This window comes from Pipistrellus hanaki (genome assembly GCF_964339955.1).
Source record: "Pipistrellus hanaki genome assembly, chromosome: 10".
Lineage (NCBI taxonomy): Eukaryota > Metazoa > Chordata > Mammalia > Chiroptera > Vespertilionidae > Pipistrellus > Pipistrellus hanaki.
Window position 1 is genome coordinate 36,692,336 of NC_140512.1, and position 19,056 is coordinate 36,711,391.

General features: G+C 36.1%; 1 protein-coding gene across 2 annotated transcripts in view; it reads right to left on the reverse strand.

Annotated features, from left to right (window-relative positions):
• The window catches only part of AGMO (alkylglycerol monooxygenase), a 260,218-nt gene that overhangs the window by 89,859 nt on the left and 151,303 nt on the right, over positions 1–19,056 (reverse strand). For both annotated transcript variants that reach the window (XM_084897113.1, XM_084897114.1), the window contains exon 12: positions 16,990–17,095. In XM_084897113.1, the coding sequence (XP_084753239.1) occupies positions 16,990–17,095 (106 nt within the window). The remainder of the gene's footprint in view (positions 1–16,989; positions 17,096–19,056) is intronic.

A 19,056-nucleotide genomic window follows, 5' to 3' on the forward strand; every position in this document is an offset into this window, starting at 1 on the left:
TAGATTCCACCGGAAAATATTTAGTCACTCGCTTACTTGGATAGAAATCCATCACCTGGAATAGAAATCATGGTCAACATGCCAGCATCTTAGTGCAGACAGGCCCTGAAAATATATACTAGGCAAGGCCATTGCCAAATGACTTGTGTCTGGCCAGCACTACCTTTCAAATGTTCTCTGCATACCAGTAACTGTTAAGATTTATTGCATCATGTGTAGATAAATATATTTAAGCTTTCATATCCATAAATTAAATAACATAGTAGCAGTCCACATTCTATATATTACATGTCTTTAGTTATGGTTTTAGTAGCCACTAATAATATTCAGATTTCTTACCAAAACCTAACAGTAGTCTTCATGTTACTTTAAATATTCATAATAAACCCATTCATATTAAAAATTCTACACACACACAAAAAAAAAAACCCCAAAAAACTAATTCATAGAGAAGTTAGTTTAGCTTCTTAATACATCCTTATTATGAGAAAATACATAATAATAAACAGAGAATCGACTCTAAAATACAGAAGGGAACTGGGGCCCTGTAAAAATATACAATAATCTTAAAGCTAAGTGCTAAGCCAGGCTAAGTCAACTACTCCTGTGCTCTCTATTATTCAAATCCTTGCATTCATGTAAAAAGTAACCTCTATGCACACAAACACACATACATACACATCAAAAAATTCTATAGCTCATCACTTCTACCACATTTAATTCACAAATTATGAAAGCAAAAGGAATCCATCACATCCACGAAGGCAGGAAAAAAACAAACCTATGCTCTCACCACAAATATATGTCCACCCAGTTCTTTCCTTTATTTAGGAAATCTCAGTGCCAACTGAATCAAAGCAACCATACTATTTTAAGGTTTATTTGTTTTCTTTAAATTTGGCGGGCACTGTTCTTTCCTATAAAATTGGTTGACTCAATATGGAAAAAAATATCCACCATTGACTTTCAGCATACCCACTTGTTATTCTTCATCTTTAATCCCCAAATTAATCTTACTGATTCATGTTTAAGGATTACTGTTGAATAAAAAATATTTTATGAAGTTATATGTTCTGAGTTCATGAATTTGGGGAAATTTAATTTAAATAAGTGCCATTGAATATATTAGCCACATTCTTTAGATTCTAGGATCTGGGCCGTTATATTCATTCAACAATTTGTCATCAGAATACTTTGTGTGTTTTGACACACTAAGGAAGCAGAAGAGAATCTAAACTTCTTGTTATTTCCAATTTAGACCTATCTAGTAAGATTTACATTGTGCAGCCTTTACATGATTAAAAATGCATTTATTAAATAATTTCTTACCAGGCTCTACACATATTTCAGCAAATTATGATGACCCAGATATTATTTACATTTGGACTGTAATTTCCTCAAACCATACAAACAAAACCATTTTGACACCTGGCCCTTTAAAGTTCATGAACTTCAGCATCTAAAAACATGTGCAAGATTGTCAAACATTCCAGTGCCCTCCCTGGGGCACCCAAACATATGTAACCGTGTACACCACAATGTTTCATGCCATCACGCTTCCTTGAAAGAAGTAACTGGATCCTTTAATCAAGGCAGCAAGATGCCACATCTCTGAATCTGAGAGATAAGGAGCAAGGGCTTTGACGGAGAAGTTTAACAGCAACCACAAGCTTTCTCAAGTTTGAGTCAAGCATATTTGCTCTTTTGAAACTTTCTTTCATTCAAAGCCCATAAATAGTACCAAATAAAATTGCTAGAAGTACACAAGAGGAAATCCCTGAGGCCAAAAATCACATTTCAATTACAAAGCACATTTTATAATTATATAATTTATATTATCAATCATTGGAAGGGGAAAAAGGTCTAAGAAGAGGAAAGAGGAAATGAGAGGGATTACCCATAAAATAAGGGTGTGCCTACAGTTTAGCATAGTTGACAGGGACAATTGAAGACATCCACCCCAGCTGCTCATCTCTGTCTTGTCAGAGATCTTCCAGGTTGAACAAAGGGTTTTTGGAGAACGGGGTATGTGGGAAGGTGGATAAATCCACCCTTACCTGAAAGATATGCAGCAACTCCCCAGAGAAGAGCTCTTTACAATTCTGCCAGGGGAAATGGGAGGGCCAACTGCAACCCATCTGCTCGCCCTGCACAATCTTAAAGCCTGCTAGCAAAACATACACAAAATGCTGCCACGGCAGCAGCCGAGGTACTCAGTAACTCAGGGGCAAAATGCCTTTAGCAGTCTTTGTCCACCTGTCTCTGAGCAGCGACTGGCTGAGTCCTGCCAGCTGTTTCTTACGTTTTCCAGATTGCTGGCCCTTTTGCTCACAGACAGATATATTAAGGCACCTGGGCTCCACCTTCCCGGTTCCGAACAGCAAGAGGAAGCTACTCTCCTATGGATTCTTAGCTCCAGCAATTAACTGAAGAAAGCATTAAAGGCTCCAAAGCAGACACAATAGAGAGGATCTGGGGTTGTAATTAGGCAGTGACTTGGGCTGGCTGGAGGGAATATGTCATAAAAACTTTATCTCTGGTGGAGAGGACTGTTTTCTAAGTACATTATACTTTCATGTATAAAGTTTAATTTTTTAGCCATCTATATACCTTTTAATATGTCGATTGAATATTTTTCTCTGTGTAAAACATAAAATTTTTGAGGTAAAACATAAAATTACTTTAAAGTGTACAATTTAGAGCATTCAGTCCAATGTTGTGCAAGCAATATCTCTATCAAGTTCCAAAACATTTTTATCACTCCAAAAGAAAAAGGTGTGCTTTCACACATTCTTATGATACTCAGGTATTTAAAATTATGCAAATTTAACTGCAGATAAGAATATAGCTGCATTTATTTACATTTTTGTTATGCAAAATGTTTTGCCACTGTGTCTCTGTTTTCAGATTTGGTAGCTGTGAAGCTCTGACCTTCTTAGATTATTTAATTTGAAGGTCAACATTTGGTAGAGATGTACTTTCAAAACTCTTCCACATGCACAAAGCTCCATAGGTCTCTTCCCTCACTGCAGCTTCCACTCAGGAACCAGAAGATCTAGCACTCTAACCATCCTAACAATTAAATCAACTTTAAAATAAAGGTATTGTTGAGTGTGTAAGTGAATGAACAAATAAGAGGATGAATGGAAGTCTTATTTCAAAAGAGAGTAGATTTCATGAGCACCTATACTGAACCTTTCATTAAAAATGTAGTGCACAAGCAGCCAGGCTGGGAGCGGCCAGGCCCGGAGTGGCGGGGCCCAGAGCAGCCAGGTAGGGTGCGGCCAGACCCGGAGCAGCTGGTTGTGGAACGGACCAGAGCAACAGAGGCCAGGCCCAGAGCAGCCAGGCCCGGAACAGCTCACTCCTCGCCTGCCTCCGCCCCAAGGCTGCCTCTCAGACATGGCTGGAAACTTTTGGGGGAACTTGAGGGTCTGCTGAATCAAATGAGGAAGGCTTAGATCTGGATGTGTTGAGTTAGTATAGCGCTGGGGTGTTGATCTGTGAGTGCCTTGTGTGGGGTCTGGATGAGGCTGGTTGATCTATTGGGAAATGTCTTTTGTGTGAAGTGTATCCTTGGGCATGTGGAGGTATTATTGATTTGAGAAAATGCTAAGTAACTGATTTACTATCTGAAAAATTTAAAATTCTGAAAGTTCAAGGTCTCTTGCCAAAAAGAGGTTTTAAAGCTAACACCTTAATTTTAATGGAGAAAGGGAATGACAAGCCCTTCCGACCCAGAACAGGTAATCCAATTCCAACCAGCAGCTATGTTTAAACAATGTGTCCATTTACACTTGAATGGCTACACCTTTTGATAGCCTAAGGGCAAGTTTACATGTAAATAAGTTTGCTCTCAATTCCCAGGGCAGAAAAAAAAACAAGGTTTAAAATTATTAGATTTTAAAATTTATTCTTAGAAGTGTAAAAGTTTATTAATTTAAAAACAACAACAACAACAACAACAACAAAAGGAGATTGAAAAACCTGATGAATAATAATAGCGGTTCATTGTAGCAGAGTCCGTGATATGGGAGGGAAATGGACTGACTGTTCTAGGGGAAAGGGAGGGAGGAAGAGACTGAACATAAATTATGCACCTATGGATGAGGACAATGGGGGATGGGGAGGGGGTGGAGGGTGGGGTGGGAACCTGGTGGAAGGGGGAAGAAATGAGGAACCTTTGTAATAATATGAACAATAAAGATTGATTTTTAAAAAATCAATAAAATATATTTTAAAAAATGTAGTGCACAGAATGAATCACCTTTACCTAATCACACTGCCCTTAAGCATTTATGTTACTAGAGGCCCAGTGCACAAGATTTGTGTATGGGTAGGGTCCCTAGTGGCTGCTGGCCAGGAGGGCCTCCCTTCCCCTGCCTGCTGCTTTTATTATACACAGACTTTAATACAGACCGGAGTTTGATAGTAAGAGGTTGAATCCCAACTACTTGGTAAAGAATCAAGAATTGTTAATGATACTAAGTGATCTAATCTGTCTCATGTGTAAATTGGTTAGAGTACAGTTTTTGAAGAGTAAATGCTACCTGGTGTTTCTAAAACAGAAACTGTTTTGATAGAAATAATCATTATATCAATGAAATAGTCATTAATTAGATTTACATAAACTCAAATAAAGCACTATGAGCTAGTGCTGTAGTTGTTCTATGTTTCCATTTTTAAATATATATATTTTTATTGATTTCAGAGAGAAAGGGAGACAAAGGGAGAGGAAGAGATATAATCATTGATTGGCTGCCTCCTGCATGGCCCACCCTAGGGATCAAGACGAAACCCAGGCACCTGCCCTGATTGGGAATCCAATAGTGACCTCCTGGTTCATAAGTGGAAGTTCAACCACTGAGCCACACCAGCAGGACAGCTGTTTGTATTTTAGTAGTGTGGATAATAAAATAAACCTATCCTATCTCTCTAAACTCATCAATTCCCATGGATATTTAAACATATGTCTCCCAAATTTATATCTTTAGCTTAAATAACTCCTGTTCTTTCCAAAGTTACATTTCCATATATAGATGCAGAGTAGGCAATTAGATATTCAAGTCTGAAATTCAGTGGATAAGCCGGGAAAGGGTACATACAATTTTATGTCAATAGCATACAGAAAGCATTTAAACCATACACCTGGGTAAATTGCCCCAGATTGAGGAGAGATGACTAGTGAAAGTAAGAAGAAGGAACCCAGCAGGCACCTATAAGACTTGAGGTTCAGGAGAGAAGTTGGTTTCAGTGGATGAAAAGAAGTGACTAGTAAGGCAAGAATAAAGCTTGTAAGAGTGTGGCTGCATTGGAAACAAGAAGGAACAGTGGAAGAGGAAAAGGTCAAGGTTATTGCTCCCAAATTAAATTAAAGTGAATTCATAAATGTCTTCCAGATCCAATTCTACAAAGGGAAGCTCAATCACCTTTAAAATCCAGTGTTAATGATTCCACTGGTAAACTTTCCCCACCCCACATCACCCCCTACCTCTGCCATTAGACCAGGCCTTATGTGTTAGGCAGTTTAATCAATAAATAGTTCAGAATGGAAATATTTTGAGAAAATCAAGAGAATTAGGCATGCTGTCCTGACCAGACTACCAAAAAACCACTGATTTTATTCAGGTATGCATTTAGAAAGGAATTGTCTCATGTGTTAATACTCTGATCAACATTGTTTTCGTGGGAGTATAGTACAGTAGAAAAAGTACAGACAGAAATCAAGATTGTAACCCACAATCATATGATCTTGGAAAAGTTAATCACCTCTCTGTGCCTCAATTTCCTTATCTGAAAAGTAGGGATATTAACATGTAATAAAAAGTGCTATGAGGAGTAAATGAAATGGGTAAGTTCTAAGGAAACCCTTTGAAATTACGTATTAGTTGGATAGTGTATCTTCCAACTCTCCACTGTAAATGATCAATCATATTTATTAATAACTATGTACCTTTTAAAAAATATATTTTGATTTTTTACAGCGAGGAAGGGAGAAGAAAAGAGAGTTAAAAACATTGATGAGACAGAAACATCTATTTAGCTGCCTCCTGCACATTCCCTACTGGGTATGTGCCCGCAACCAAGGTACATGCCCTTGACTGGAATCAAACCTGGGACCCTTCAGTCTGCAGGCTGACACTCTATCCACTGAGCCAAACTGATGAGGGCCATAACTATGTACCTTTTATGATAGAATATATGAGTCATTTTTCTCTTAATACATCCAATAGAAAAATTACTTTTTATTAATGAGAGCTTGAAGACTCTACTTGTTCATTTACCTTTATTTCAACTTAATTTAAGGATTAAATATAAAATTATAGTAACTAGATACAACATTGTATCAAATATTTAATTGATTTACTATCCTAACTCCAGCATACCTTTAAGTTTTATGAAATGTAAACCAGATATACCCAAATCTTTGCTTTTGAAGTTTTGAATGAAAGGGGTCAGCAAAAGAATTAAAGAATCTTTAGTAGGTCCAGGTTTATTTGGGGGCATTTATGATATCTTAGTCTTTCAGGACATATTACCTTCCAGGGAGAAATTTTATTCAAAGGACAAATTACAAAAGTAACAAGGTTCTGAGTCATTTGCACAATTCCTTACCCACTTTGCTTTACCTCACTGCTGTTTCATTTTTATGTACATGTGGCTGAAAACGGCATGAGATTCATAGTTTCCACTTTCCTTTGGCTATGATATGAACCACAAAATCTTTGAAAAACTTGTATTTGATGTTAGTTCTTGCCATTCAAAAATGATTATGAATCATGAAAAAGGGGAGGAGAGAGAAGCATTTATCACTTTGCACTAGAATAGTGAACAAAATGTGTCCTTCTGGTAACCTGTCCTAAACACATTTTAACAGTTAATTGGTTCAACCCCTGGTCAGGGCACATACAAGAATCAACCAACGAATGCCTGAATATGTGGAACAAAAAATCTATGTCTCTCTCTCTCAAAAATCAATCAATAAAATATAAATAAAACAGATCCTTAACGTATTTGTCTCTCATCAGTTCCCCACCAACTTCTTCCTTACAAAACCACTTCAGTGAGTACACTAAATTAAGAATCAAATAAAATGGCTTCTATGCTTAAAAGCACTCTAGTGGCATCAGTGGTAACATCCCGAGGACAAAGTCCGAACTTATGACATGTACTCTCTACACATGTTTTTCTGCTCTTGCTGGTGTTCATTTTTCTAAAATTATCCCTGATCTTTCACTCTCAGTAACACTCCAGTCATGAAGAACCATTGTCAACTTTCCAACATGGTAGTCATTTTCTTATCTACTGGTTGGCCCAAACTATTTGATCTGCTTGAAATGCACTTTCTCACAATCCTTCAGTTGGTAAGTGCCCATTCATGCTTAAGACACAGATAGTTCACCTCGGCTAATCTTATTGCACACCATAACTGCATTATTTATGTTTTTCTTCTAAGTTTTCTCAACATGCTTAACTTTAATGTAGCATTTCTCAAACTCCAGTGTAATTACTAGCTGATTTGCTCATCTCCTCCCAGTTCTTAAAGACTAGGATAATATTTCATTTGCCATTCTCCCCCAGTATCTGTCTCAGTACTTGATATTGGTAATTTTGTTGTTATTTTCATCACCCAAAACAGCTAGCAATTGATAGACATTTATGATGTAGCAGAAAGTACCCTAAGCACTTTACATAAAATATTCCATTTAATTCTTGTAACAACTATATTATTATCCTCAGAAAGCTTACATACTTACTAATATCCACACAGCTGGTAAATATCAAAGTTAGACCCCAACCCGAGATGTGTGAGTCTAAAGTCCCTGTTCCTAACCATTATTAATATCTTCATCACAGTGTTGGTAATTTTAAATATTTGTTGAGTATATGAGTGATTGATTGGTCTATTAAATTCAAGTAAGGTGAATGAAACATCAATATTTTCTAATAAAATTATTACTCAATATAGTTGAACATTTTCTTATAAACCAAAGAGAGGGTTCTTTAAATAGATTTTGTTTTTAATAGAAAGGAAAATGCTGTTTCTTATAAGTTGTAGTAAAAAATAGGTGTGTTAAATTCAGGTGAAGTTCAAAACCCACTATAGAATTCTTTGCCATATAAAAACCATATTTTTCAAACTAGAAACAGGCATCTCAAACTGCATATACTATATATTAGCTTTCAATCAGCAATGTAAACAATGTAATATAAGCATTACATGGACTCTACATTAAGATAAACCAAACCACTTTTGCCATGACAGATGTAATCACTCAAATTCCACTGGGAAAGAGGTAAGGCATTATTTGGTCTAGATCTCAGTACTTTAGTTAGTAAATAACTTAGGCTTTGTATATTCATTTCCTCATAACACCTATTTCCAACATTTAAACATTACAAAGTGTTTCAAGTGTTCTGAGCTTAGGATTCAATGGTAAAACATGACATTTGTTAATCTTCCTTCTTCAGGCAGTTTTTATTTGACAGTTATGGGGATCATTACTTTAAGTACTCTTTCCTACATAACGCCTAAATAATAAGAGGAATATTTAATTGTAACCCTCTCTTATACTCAGCATTTTTTTTTTTTTTAAATCGCAGATCTAAACGTAAAACAGAAGCTACTTAAAAAGCTATACTTGGAAAAATTTAAAAATTAGATGTTAGCCAAGTTGCTAATTAAAAAAAAAATTATGCAAGGGTTAAAATCTGAAATACGAATTGAGCATATGCAACATATGACTTTGGAAAAATAGTTACTTTAGTGTTGATTATGAGCAAAAAAACATCGTTGTCTGAATTGAACTGCATCTTAGTATTTTTTTAAAAATTAGATCCAATTGTTTAAATTAAAAATGCATTTTAAGTAACTATTTTCTATATTTAAAATGACATGCTTTTATGTATTGTATTTATTTCTTATGTATTCATGGGAAAATTACTCTTTGAAGTGTCAAAGAAGATTATTTAAAAAACATAGGTAGCACATTGATATGAATCAAACTTGAAAAGATCCTGTGAAAAGTTCTCTTCCACATCTGTCCTCTTGCCAGGCAATTCTTCTCCCCAGAGGACTCCAGGGTTACTATGTATGTATGTATGTATGTATGTGTCTACTTCCTGATAAAGTTTATGTACACACAACCACATATAAAATACAAATACTAAAAGATCATGATCCATGCCCTGGCTCCTCATTAACCATGCAACTCTGGACAAGTCACTTAGCCTCTTAGATATAGGGCACATCTAAAAGGTAGATAGAAAAAGGATGAATAGGGTTCTTCCCATTCTATAATAGCTCAAATGTTGAAAGCTGAGAACAACATTTAGTTTCATCTCAAAATTTAAGCATCTTCCTTTGACCCTATAATAGGAAATCAAGTTTTTATTCCATGGTACAAAGTTACAGAGACTCACATGCTATCTGCTTGCCTCTCCTACTTGATGCCTGTTACCTAAAAAAGCAAACACCCTGCCAAGATGACCATTCATGGACTCAAAACTGCTTGTTGCCTCCCTCATTGATGTCTTAAGGGACTGTAGGCTCAGGATGGCCAGATTTTTTAATAATTAAAAAAAAAAAAAAAAAACACACAAAAAAACCTTTAATCCAGGTTCTTAAAGTCTCCTGATTTAAACATGTTGGTTAACTATCAATTTTAAATGAAAAACAAATAGCTCTGGGCAGGTCATGCAAAGTACAACCAAAGGTTGAATTTAGCTTATGAACCTTGAGTTTTCAGTATAGATCCTGTTCACTGGCAGGCAATGAAGTAAAACAATGTCTGTTATCCGCCCATCTCAATACAAAAGGGAGTCTTTTACTGGGATATTAGGCCTATCTTTATGTCAAAAGTAACCCCTTATAACTTGTTTTGCCAGCATTCTTACAAAATAAATTTCACTCATAGTTCTTGCTCTCAGACACCTTCCTGTGGTTAACTCTTACTCTTGGTCACATTTGCTATTGCAGAATACCTTTGACATTCTATCTAACCCTATCTAATAAAGAGGTAATATGCAAATTGACCATCATTCCAACACATAAGATGGCGACCCCTATATGGACACAAGATGGCTGTCACAAGATGGCCATCAGAGGAGGACAGTTGGGAGGGACCAGCCCTGTAAGGGAGGGCAGTTGGGGGTTGACCAGGCCTGCAGGGAAAGGCAGTTGGGTGGACCAGGCCTGCAGGGGAGGGCAGTTGGGTGGGCCAGACCAGCAGGAAAGGACAGTTAAGGATAACCAGGCTGGCAGAGGAGCAGTTAGGTATTGATCAGGCTGGCAGTGGAGTGGTTAGGGGGTGATCAGGCTGGTAGGCAGAGGTGGTTAGGGCCAATCAGGTAGGCAGGCAGGTGAGTGGTTGGGAGCCAGCAGTCCTGGATTGTGAGAGGGATGTCCGACTGCCTGTATAGGCCCAATCCTGGGATGGCCACCCCCATGTGGACACAAGATGGCCGCCTCGGATTGGGCCTAAACGGGCAGTCAGACATCTCTTGAGGGGTCCGATTGGAGAGGGTGCAGGCTGGGCTGAAGGACAACCCTCCTCCATGCACAAATTTCATGCACCAGGCCTCTAGTGTTCCTATAATGTTTTATAACATAATAATTAGTGTGATTATATAATATGTATTCTATTTTATAACATATTAGAGGCCCGGTGAATGAAGATTCGTGCAAGAATGGGTCTTCCTTCCCCTGGCTGCTGGCACCACCATCACTCTGGCCAGAGCTGCCTTTCTGCTCTGGCCGGGAGCAGCCTTTCTGCCTTCCCATGCTTCCTAGAGGCCCAGAGCAGTTGGGATAGTGTGGGACAGCTGTATCGTTGCCATGGCACAAGAGTCCCGCCTTGCCCCTGGCTGCTCTGCAGCTGTGTATGCAAGTCAACCTGCCATCTTTGTTGGGTTAATTTGCATACTTCTGATTGGCTGGTGAGTGTCATGAAGGTATGATCAATTAGCATGTTACTTTTTTATTAGGTAGATAACAATGTTTTGCATGTATATTTTATCAGAAGTGGGAGTAAACAAAAGGTGGATCAAACTAGGTTTACAGTTGTTTGTATAGAAAATATAATAATTAATAAATAGCAATAAATAAGAATAAATTCTGTGTTTCATGTACTCACAACTGTAAGTCTACTTCTGCCTCACACTTTAAAATCCCTTGTGACTTATATGAAATCCAAAGAGAAGAGTTGAGCATTCAAAGTCTAATTTTTCTCCAAAGGCCCACATTCCAATGACCCAACTCCATCCAAAGGATAACTGAATTCATTCACCTATACCCTCTCTGGAGAGAATCTCATCAATGCATATCTATATTACAATGATGCTGGGCAGAACTAAGTACAAGTACACTAAATAATGGATGAAACTGCCCAGAGGTTGCACGAAAAGAATAAAAATAATCTCAAACTTTTAAGTAAAACTTAGTATACAGGTTTTTTTTAAACAGTATTTTCCAAGATATGCTATTCTGCTATAGCTTTACCTATATTGCATTCTATTTGCTCCCTTTTAATACTAGTATAGAATCTACATTTTTAGGGCCATTGTTACTGGGGTTAAATATGAATAAAGCATCCCCACCTTTTCACCTGAAGATTTTCCTCTGAAATAATGAAATAAACCTGAATGAAGAGTACAACTGCAGGTTGAAATAAGCCCACTTTTTTTGCTGTCATAGGGCTGAATTTAAAGTAAGTAGAAATCTCATACAAAACTATTCATAGCCTTCCATAATCACCTAAGATTATTTAGCACGTTGAAAAAAATGTTTTTTGTGTTTTTTTTGTATTGTGATTTGCACACAGCATCAATAACAGAGACAGAAAAGCAACATTTAAAGTTTCTCTAAATTATCTGCCTAATGCAATTTGATTAAACACATCCACACACTTATTATAAACCACTAAATATGTCTTACACTGAGACTTCTTTGTGTGAGTGACACCTCAGTGATTTATAATTAACAGTTAGTGAGAATAAAGGGAAAGAATTATATGCCTCTGGTTACTTTTATGCTAGGCCCACTGATAATACTTGCTGAATATTGATAACATTCTCTGTGCAGAGCTATTACTGCTTATTGGCATATGGATTCTCAGAGAGCCTTCTTAAAGACTTGCTGTCATTGACTTCCAATATATTGGCTTTAGTATTCCAATACCCAATACTCTCATGATCACAAATTCATTCTAGGCTCCACTCCAATGAACTGACCATTTGCATTGGCTGGGAATCCCTTTAAGTTCCATCCTTACCAGTAAGAAAACTTCTCTGGAAGATGGATTTATAGCAAGCAATTAAAAAAAAATGTACTTCGATGATTCATTTGTTTGGTGTGACTCTGTAGTTTGGAAAGAGCATGGTGGTGATTATATGGAGGTGCAGTCAAATTCTCACAGGATCATAATTGTACTAGTCCTGTCTTTTATGATCTCATGTATCATGCACTAAAACATCTCACAGGTTCAACTCTTCATTTCTTAAAGATTCCTTTGAATCTCATTCTTCTTAGTGAATTAATTACATGAATATAAATCAATAGCAACTATTTAATTGGTATGGTTATTTTATTTTAATCACACAGCCAGGATGAAATCTTAAACACTGAAGTAACTTTAGAAATGTACTTCATTCCCTTGACTTTACAGATGGTGAAACTGAGAACTAAGTGACTTTCCTCACATTGTTAATTCATCACAGCATATGTCTGGAATCTGAATCCTATTTTTTCTCCATCTGGTCACTAGTAATTTAAATACTTGTGCAAAGCTAGGCCAAGCCAGTGTCAGGCACTGTCATAAACAAACAAAATTTAAGAGAGGTGTGTACCTTCTTGTGCTGTAAATGAGATCAAAACCCTTGGTAGAAATAGTATAAACGACAACATAAGTTGTGTGGAAAAATCCATATTAGCTTTTAATCTGTAGCAGCCAATTCCCCTGAACCTACTCTATAGGCATGCAGAGAGGATGACACCGGTTAAACAGCATACTTAGGAGTGGCAAGTGAGTGCGTCAGGCAGCAACTTTGCACCAGGTGCATGATTTTCTCGGAGATTACATGTCCAAATGGTGATTAGTGAGCTTGCAGTCTCACTTCAGACCTAACTGGATGCCTAATATTTTCGAGTCAGAGAGCAGATCTCCACTTCTGCCCTGGAGAGAATGTTACAACAGTCAATGGGTTTAACACCAAACAGCCCATTTTGCTCTTCCATCTGAACATGTGCCCAGGAAAAACTGGCACCTGCCACGTTTCACCTCAGAGAAAAGGAATGAGCAAGGCAGCTAGCTTTTCCTTTCTGTAACAATTTGATCACAGCAAAGTAACTTCCAGAATGTTGTTAAAGGTTGTAGGTAGCTTTTGTTTGTTTGATTTACTCTAAAGGAAGCTTGATTCACCAGTGACATGCAAAATATATGAAGGATAAATGCGTGATTTTTGAAAGGTGGTAATTAAAATTTGTTAAGTCTTGTTATTTTCTGTTGATAATATGAAATCTTTAAGTAAAATATGACTTTTTAACCTTTTTCACATTGTGGCATGCCTGGGAACTTTAGGTATTCTAAGAAATTGAATTTTCCAGCCTTCTTAAACTTATTCCATGAATATAATAAAATTGTATTATATTTATGTATACTTACTAATGGTTATTTACTCATGCAGTTCATTAATTAATAAGCCTCAATCTAGAAACCAGAGTGATAAATGGGCAAATGTCTGCACTTGTATGAAGAATGCACGTAAAAATGCAAATTGAAACCTACCTCTGCCACCTTTAAATACAGAGATACTTCCAAACACAAAATACCTCTCCACCATTACAAAAGTAAAAACTGTAATACTTTTTTTGGGAGGAGAGAGGATAGCAGGCGCTTAAAAATTCATTTAATTATAAAAGAAGCAGTAGTTCTGGAAACTAGAATTCTGTAATAGTGATTCTCTGGGGTGGGGGAGTTTGATAGCATTTCTTGAAGTCTTGAGTGAAAATTTTAGTGATAAAAATGTATGCTTGAAATTGTCTCTGTTTTTTAGCCAGCAGGAGAAACAAAAGTAGACTTCTACAAAGCATATCATATATTAGAGGAAAGGAAAGTCCATGTGCTTGAAAGTGCCATGTGATAATTTGGATACCTGGGTTTTTACTATACTTTTCAATTTGGTTTTAGGAAAATTATGTCATTTTCATGCTACAGTTGCTGATGATGTTAATTGGACACATAAACATAAAAAGGTTTATAGCATCATATTAAATACACATTAATAAAAGTTACAAATAACTAGATTTAAAAAGAAAAACTATTGTACATTTTTATTTAATAATCTTAAACATACACATAGCTAGAGAGGAAGAAAGTAGGCCAATGTATTACACAGTATTCACATTATTTTCTCAGAAGACAGGTTCCATTAACCTTGACTATCTTTACTTGTCAAGCAGTTAATATGACATAAGAAATAACAGATTCTCTTTTACCATTAACCTTAGCAAAGGAGACCCTCATTTCCAATATTTATAACCATTTGACACAATCTATTAAAGCAATGGAAAGACTCCCCCAAACAGAGATCTCCCATTTGCTCATTGTGAATAAAACAAATACATAATCCAAATCTGACCTCACTTTAAAAGACATATAAGACAGTTTCCCTAGTTGTCTTGCCTATTTTTAAATTTTTTTTTATGGTGGTAAATAAGCCTTGGAAAATTCCTTCATAGATTTTACCACCTGAAACTGCAGCTGTTGGCTGCCACTATCAAAGCCTCACAGCTCCAAATTCACGTGCAAACCTCATCAAGGGCAGACATTTCTAATTGATTCCAGAAGTATTTCTTTTGCTGAGATCAGGGGGCAAAAGGAAGAATAATGAGCAGCTTTTTAGAAGGAATTGGGGGTGGGGTGTTGAGGAAAGGGGGAGGGGAGCTTTTAAAATCTCGGGCTTGGCCAGAAATGCATAGCAATTTTACGGTCAATTGGCGAGAGCATCTGGAACCAGGCATCCTGGCCTCATAGTTGATGGTAGTGAAACCAGCTTACAGGCAACAGCAAGCCCATAATGAGTCCCTGTCATGTACCGGTGGAAACCACGTTGACGTTCTGCCAAGTATCCCTGCACCTACTTCTCAGGGTCAGGATTCCCTGAGAGTCCTCCTCTAATATATGAAACACTGTCTCGTGGATCGTAACCCATTTGAGCTATTCGTAAAGGCAACTCAGAAAAGGAAAAACTAAAAACTTAGATCTTGTATGTGTTTAATTCCTCGAGTGCTGACAAGGCTTTATATCACAAAGCCGTGTTTGCTTTCATTCGGGGGATATATTTCAAACGCAGCAGGCCATCTTGTTAGTGCTCGGAGAGTGTCGGATGCTCAGGCCATAAATCATAGCACAGCGCGTGGCACACGGGCTGGAGGAGGCTCTTTGTTATTTCAAATGCAGGACAGGTGATTAGAAAAAGGGGCAGGGCCTCTCTCTTTTGAATGCCAAGCAGAAAAACTAGGTGATGTGGAAATAATTTCTTATGAGTAAATGATGTTTACCTTTAGCCGCTGCTCGTAATTCACCAGGCTGCCACTGGTCGATTACACCCGCAAATAAGTCAGGGGAGAGGACAGCCATGAGAAATGGAGGGGATGTGAGTCAACAGGATGGAAGCTGGTTCAGTGGACAGAAATGGGCCATGCAGAAAACTAGACTGCTAACATTCCTGACTTTCCATTTTTACCCAAACAATGTAATTAATAGAGATTGGATCCATTTTCCAACTCACTCAAAATTCAAAGTTTGTGACGGTGAACTAAATTCAACATGTTTGCTCTTTTGGTTAATCTACTCTTGGCAAGGAATCACTTCCTGCTTTCAAACAAGAAAAGTAAAGCAAGCAAAAAGAGGCAATACGAAGTAAACTAAACTATAAAAAAAAGAAAAGCATTTAAAATGCTTCTTAAAAAACTCAATTTTAATGTAAAATTCTGCTCAAAACGCCTATTTTTTGATATTGTTAGTATAAATTAATCAGAATTAATCAGAAATATTTAAAATGTGTGTTCCTCATAATACACATTAAAATGGGGAAATGTGCTTGATGGTGGGAACCTTTTTGAATCTAAAGTATTTGGCAAAGCACTTGGTGGACCTTTAAAATAAGGGCCTGAGGGATAAGGGATGGTGGCAAGAATAAAAATGTACTTATGTCTCTTAATTTTTAACCATCTTAATAAAAAACATGATATATAGAAAACTATCATGGATTAATATTTTCTAGGGTGCACATTCATACTAGAAATATCCCACAGGGCCAATAAATTATAGGAAATTTAATGCGATAATTTACAATCTACTGTGTAAAACTAGTCTCCTCATTTTATAAAACAAACAAAAAAAAGCAGCAATATATTCTAATATTGCTTTAATTTGTTTACCAAGTGTTTTGTTACTCATAGAGGGTATTTACTTTTAGAAGAATCACAGGAAATGGACAGTAATTTTTAAAATATGGATTTCAAATAAATCACACCAAATAGCTTATTTTCACCTGCTACTTAGCCACATTATGTAATCATAATTCTGTAGAATTAAAGGTAATTGGCAAAATATGCAACAATTTTCATTTTCACCCTAAAGAGAAAAATCTCAAATGGCAACGTCTCTGCCAAGAACGTTTAGTAAATAACTTCTACTGCTTGTTGAGAATCAACTATGTGGCCCAATTTCTTTATAAACGTCATGCAATGTGACCTGTCCAACAATTGTGTTTGATGAGCCATGTCAATCCCAAATTAGAGACCAGAACACTGAGGCTTAACACTATTAACTAGCTCAAAGTGACACAATAAGTTTTGGTAAGTGGATGAACGGGTAAAAATTTCCCACAATAGTCACAAAATAGATTTAAAAAACTTGAATAAATGAATGAAATAAGCAATAGATTGTATAATCCTGCTATAGGCACCTAAAGCAAATGTCTTACCTCAAAAGCAAATGACAAGGAAGAGATGAGAGGCTTCAGAGGGCCAAATCGAAACAGCATTAGAAACACCAAGCAACGGGAAGCTTCCACAACAGCTGCCTTAGGTCTGAAAGAAGTGTCATTAACACGCATTAGCTTTAAATACGCTCCTTACATTTTTGCATGCTATAATTAATACAGTTATATACGTACATTTATTTTAAATTAAAAAAACATTCTGCACTTTAATGTATTTGAGGAGCATGTTTCTCTGAAGCTGTTTGAAACAGGCATTAAAGGAAGAAATAAAATGCATCTTTTTTAAAAAATGTTTTTTATCAATTTGAGAGAAAGGGAGAGAGAGATAAAAATTAATGAAGAGAGCCGAAACCGGTTTGGCTCAGTGGTAGAGCATCGGTCTGCGGACTGAAAGGTCCCAGGTTCGATTCCAGTCAAGGGCATGTAAATTGGTTGCGGGCACATCCCCGGTAGGGGGTGTGCAAGAGGCAACTGGTCGATGTTGCTCTCTTATTGACGTTTATAGCTCTTTCTCTCTCTCTTCCTCTCTGTAAAAAAATCAATAAAATATATTTTAAAAAATTAATGAAGAGAATCATGGATCGGCTGCCTCCTGAATGCCTCCCTCCCCCTGCTGAGGATGAAGCCCACAACCCTTGACATGTGCCCTGACCCCAAGAATCAAATCAGCGACTTCTTGGTGCACTGGACAATGCTCAACCAACTCGGCCACACTGGCTGGGCAATAAAATGCATTTTTTAAAGAAAATCTGTTCTTTACCAATGTATTGCTTAATTTGAGCATTGATGAATCAGGCTGAAGCATATTCTACACTAATGAATAAAATACTAAACAACTAAACTTATAAAGTTTAAAGTAAGTGACACTTCATTCACTCAATGCTTTTACCTTTACACTTCATTCGTTAAAAAATGACTTGGTTGGAAGACTGATATAGTTAAGTACTCTAAAATAAAGAAAAGTTGAATTCTGAAATACTAGGAATGTGAAATTGGTGTAATTATACCTAATTTAATAGGTAACATTACTATAGATCTTTGTTAATTATTATGATGAATATTTTCTGTATATATGGCATCTAAAATATAAAATACAGGTATTTATGTATTTGAAACAGTGTTGAATATCACAGGAAGAGAGGCATTTATTCATGCCTCATAATGATGGTAATAAACATACTTTTATCAGTTTAAAATAATTTGATATGATATTTAGCTAACATTTGTTGGATATTTTAATGTTTTTGTAAAAAACAAATAGTATTGTTATAAGGTGAACTTTCTAACTAAAATATTACAGAATCAATATCATTAAAATGCAATTATATTTATTTTAGAAAATTGAGGTATAGAAAAAAAGAAGAAAATCTAAAGTGTATTTTTAACTTAAGACTTTCTATTGTCTATTAATTATGACCCATTGTTTCTATAAAATCGAACATAACAACATTTTAGTACAAAAAAGAGAATGCATTTTTAAACTCAATAGAAACAGAATAATAATTTATAATTTGCATTCAAGTAATGTGATTAAGTTTTTTTGGAGAAAAAAATATTAAGAAAGCCTTTCCCTTGTAATGTCATAACTTATTATTATAATTTTTAATGATATATGGGTAATTTTAAATTATAAAAACAAAATTCCTTATTTTAAAACACATAGTTTTGTTAAGTTTTTAATATTTTTTACCTTTTAAACTTTTATATTATGAAATCAAATATAATATAGAGAAGTACTGGTATAGAAAGCAGAAATATGCAGCTGGGTGATTTTCAACAAATAAGCAACCATGTACCCACCACCCATTATCAGCATCCAAATGATACCTCTTAACTCCTCAATGTTTTCATCCTTCCTCTCAGCAAGAATCAATCCCCTGACTTTTATGGTAATCATAGCCTTTCTTGCTCTTTTTATAAAAAGTTTTACCACTTCAGCATAAATTTCTAAAAACTAGTCTATAATTTTATCTCTTTTCTACATTTCATAAATGGTATAGTGTATGCACATTCTTGTATATGGCATCTTTCACTCAATATTGTGTGCGA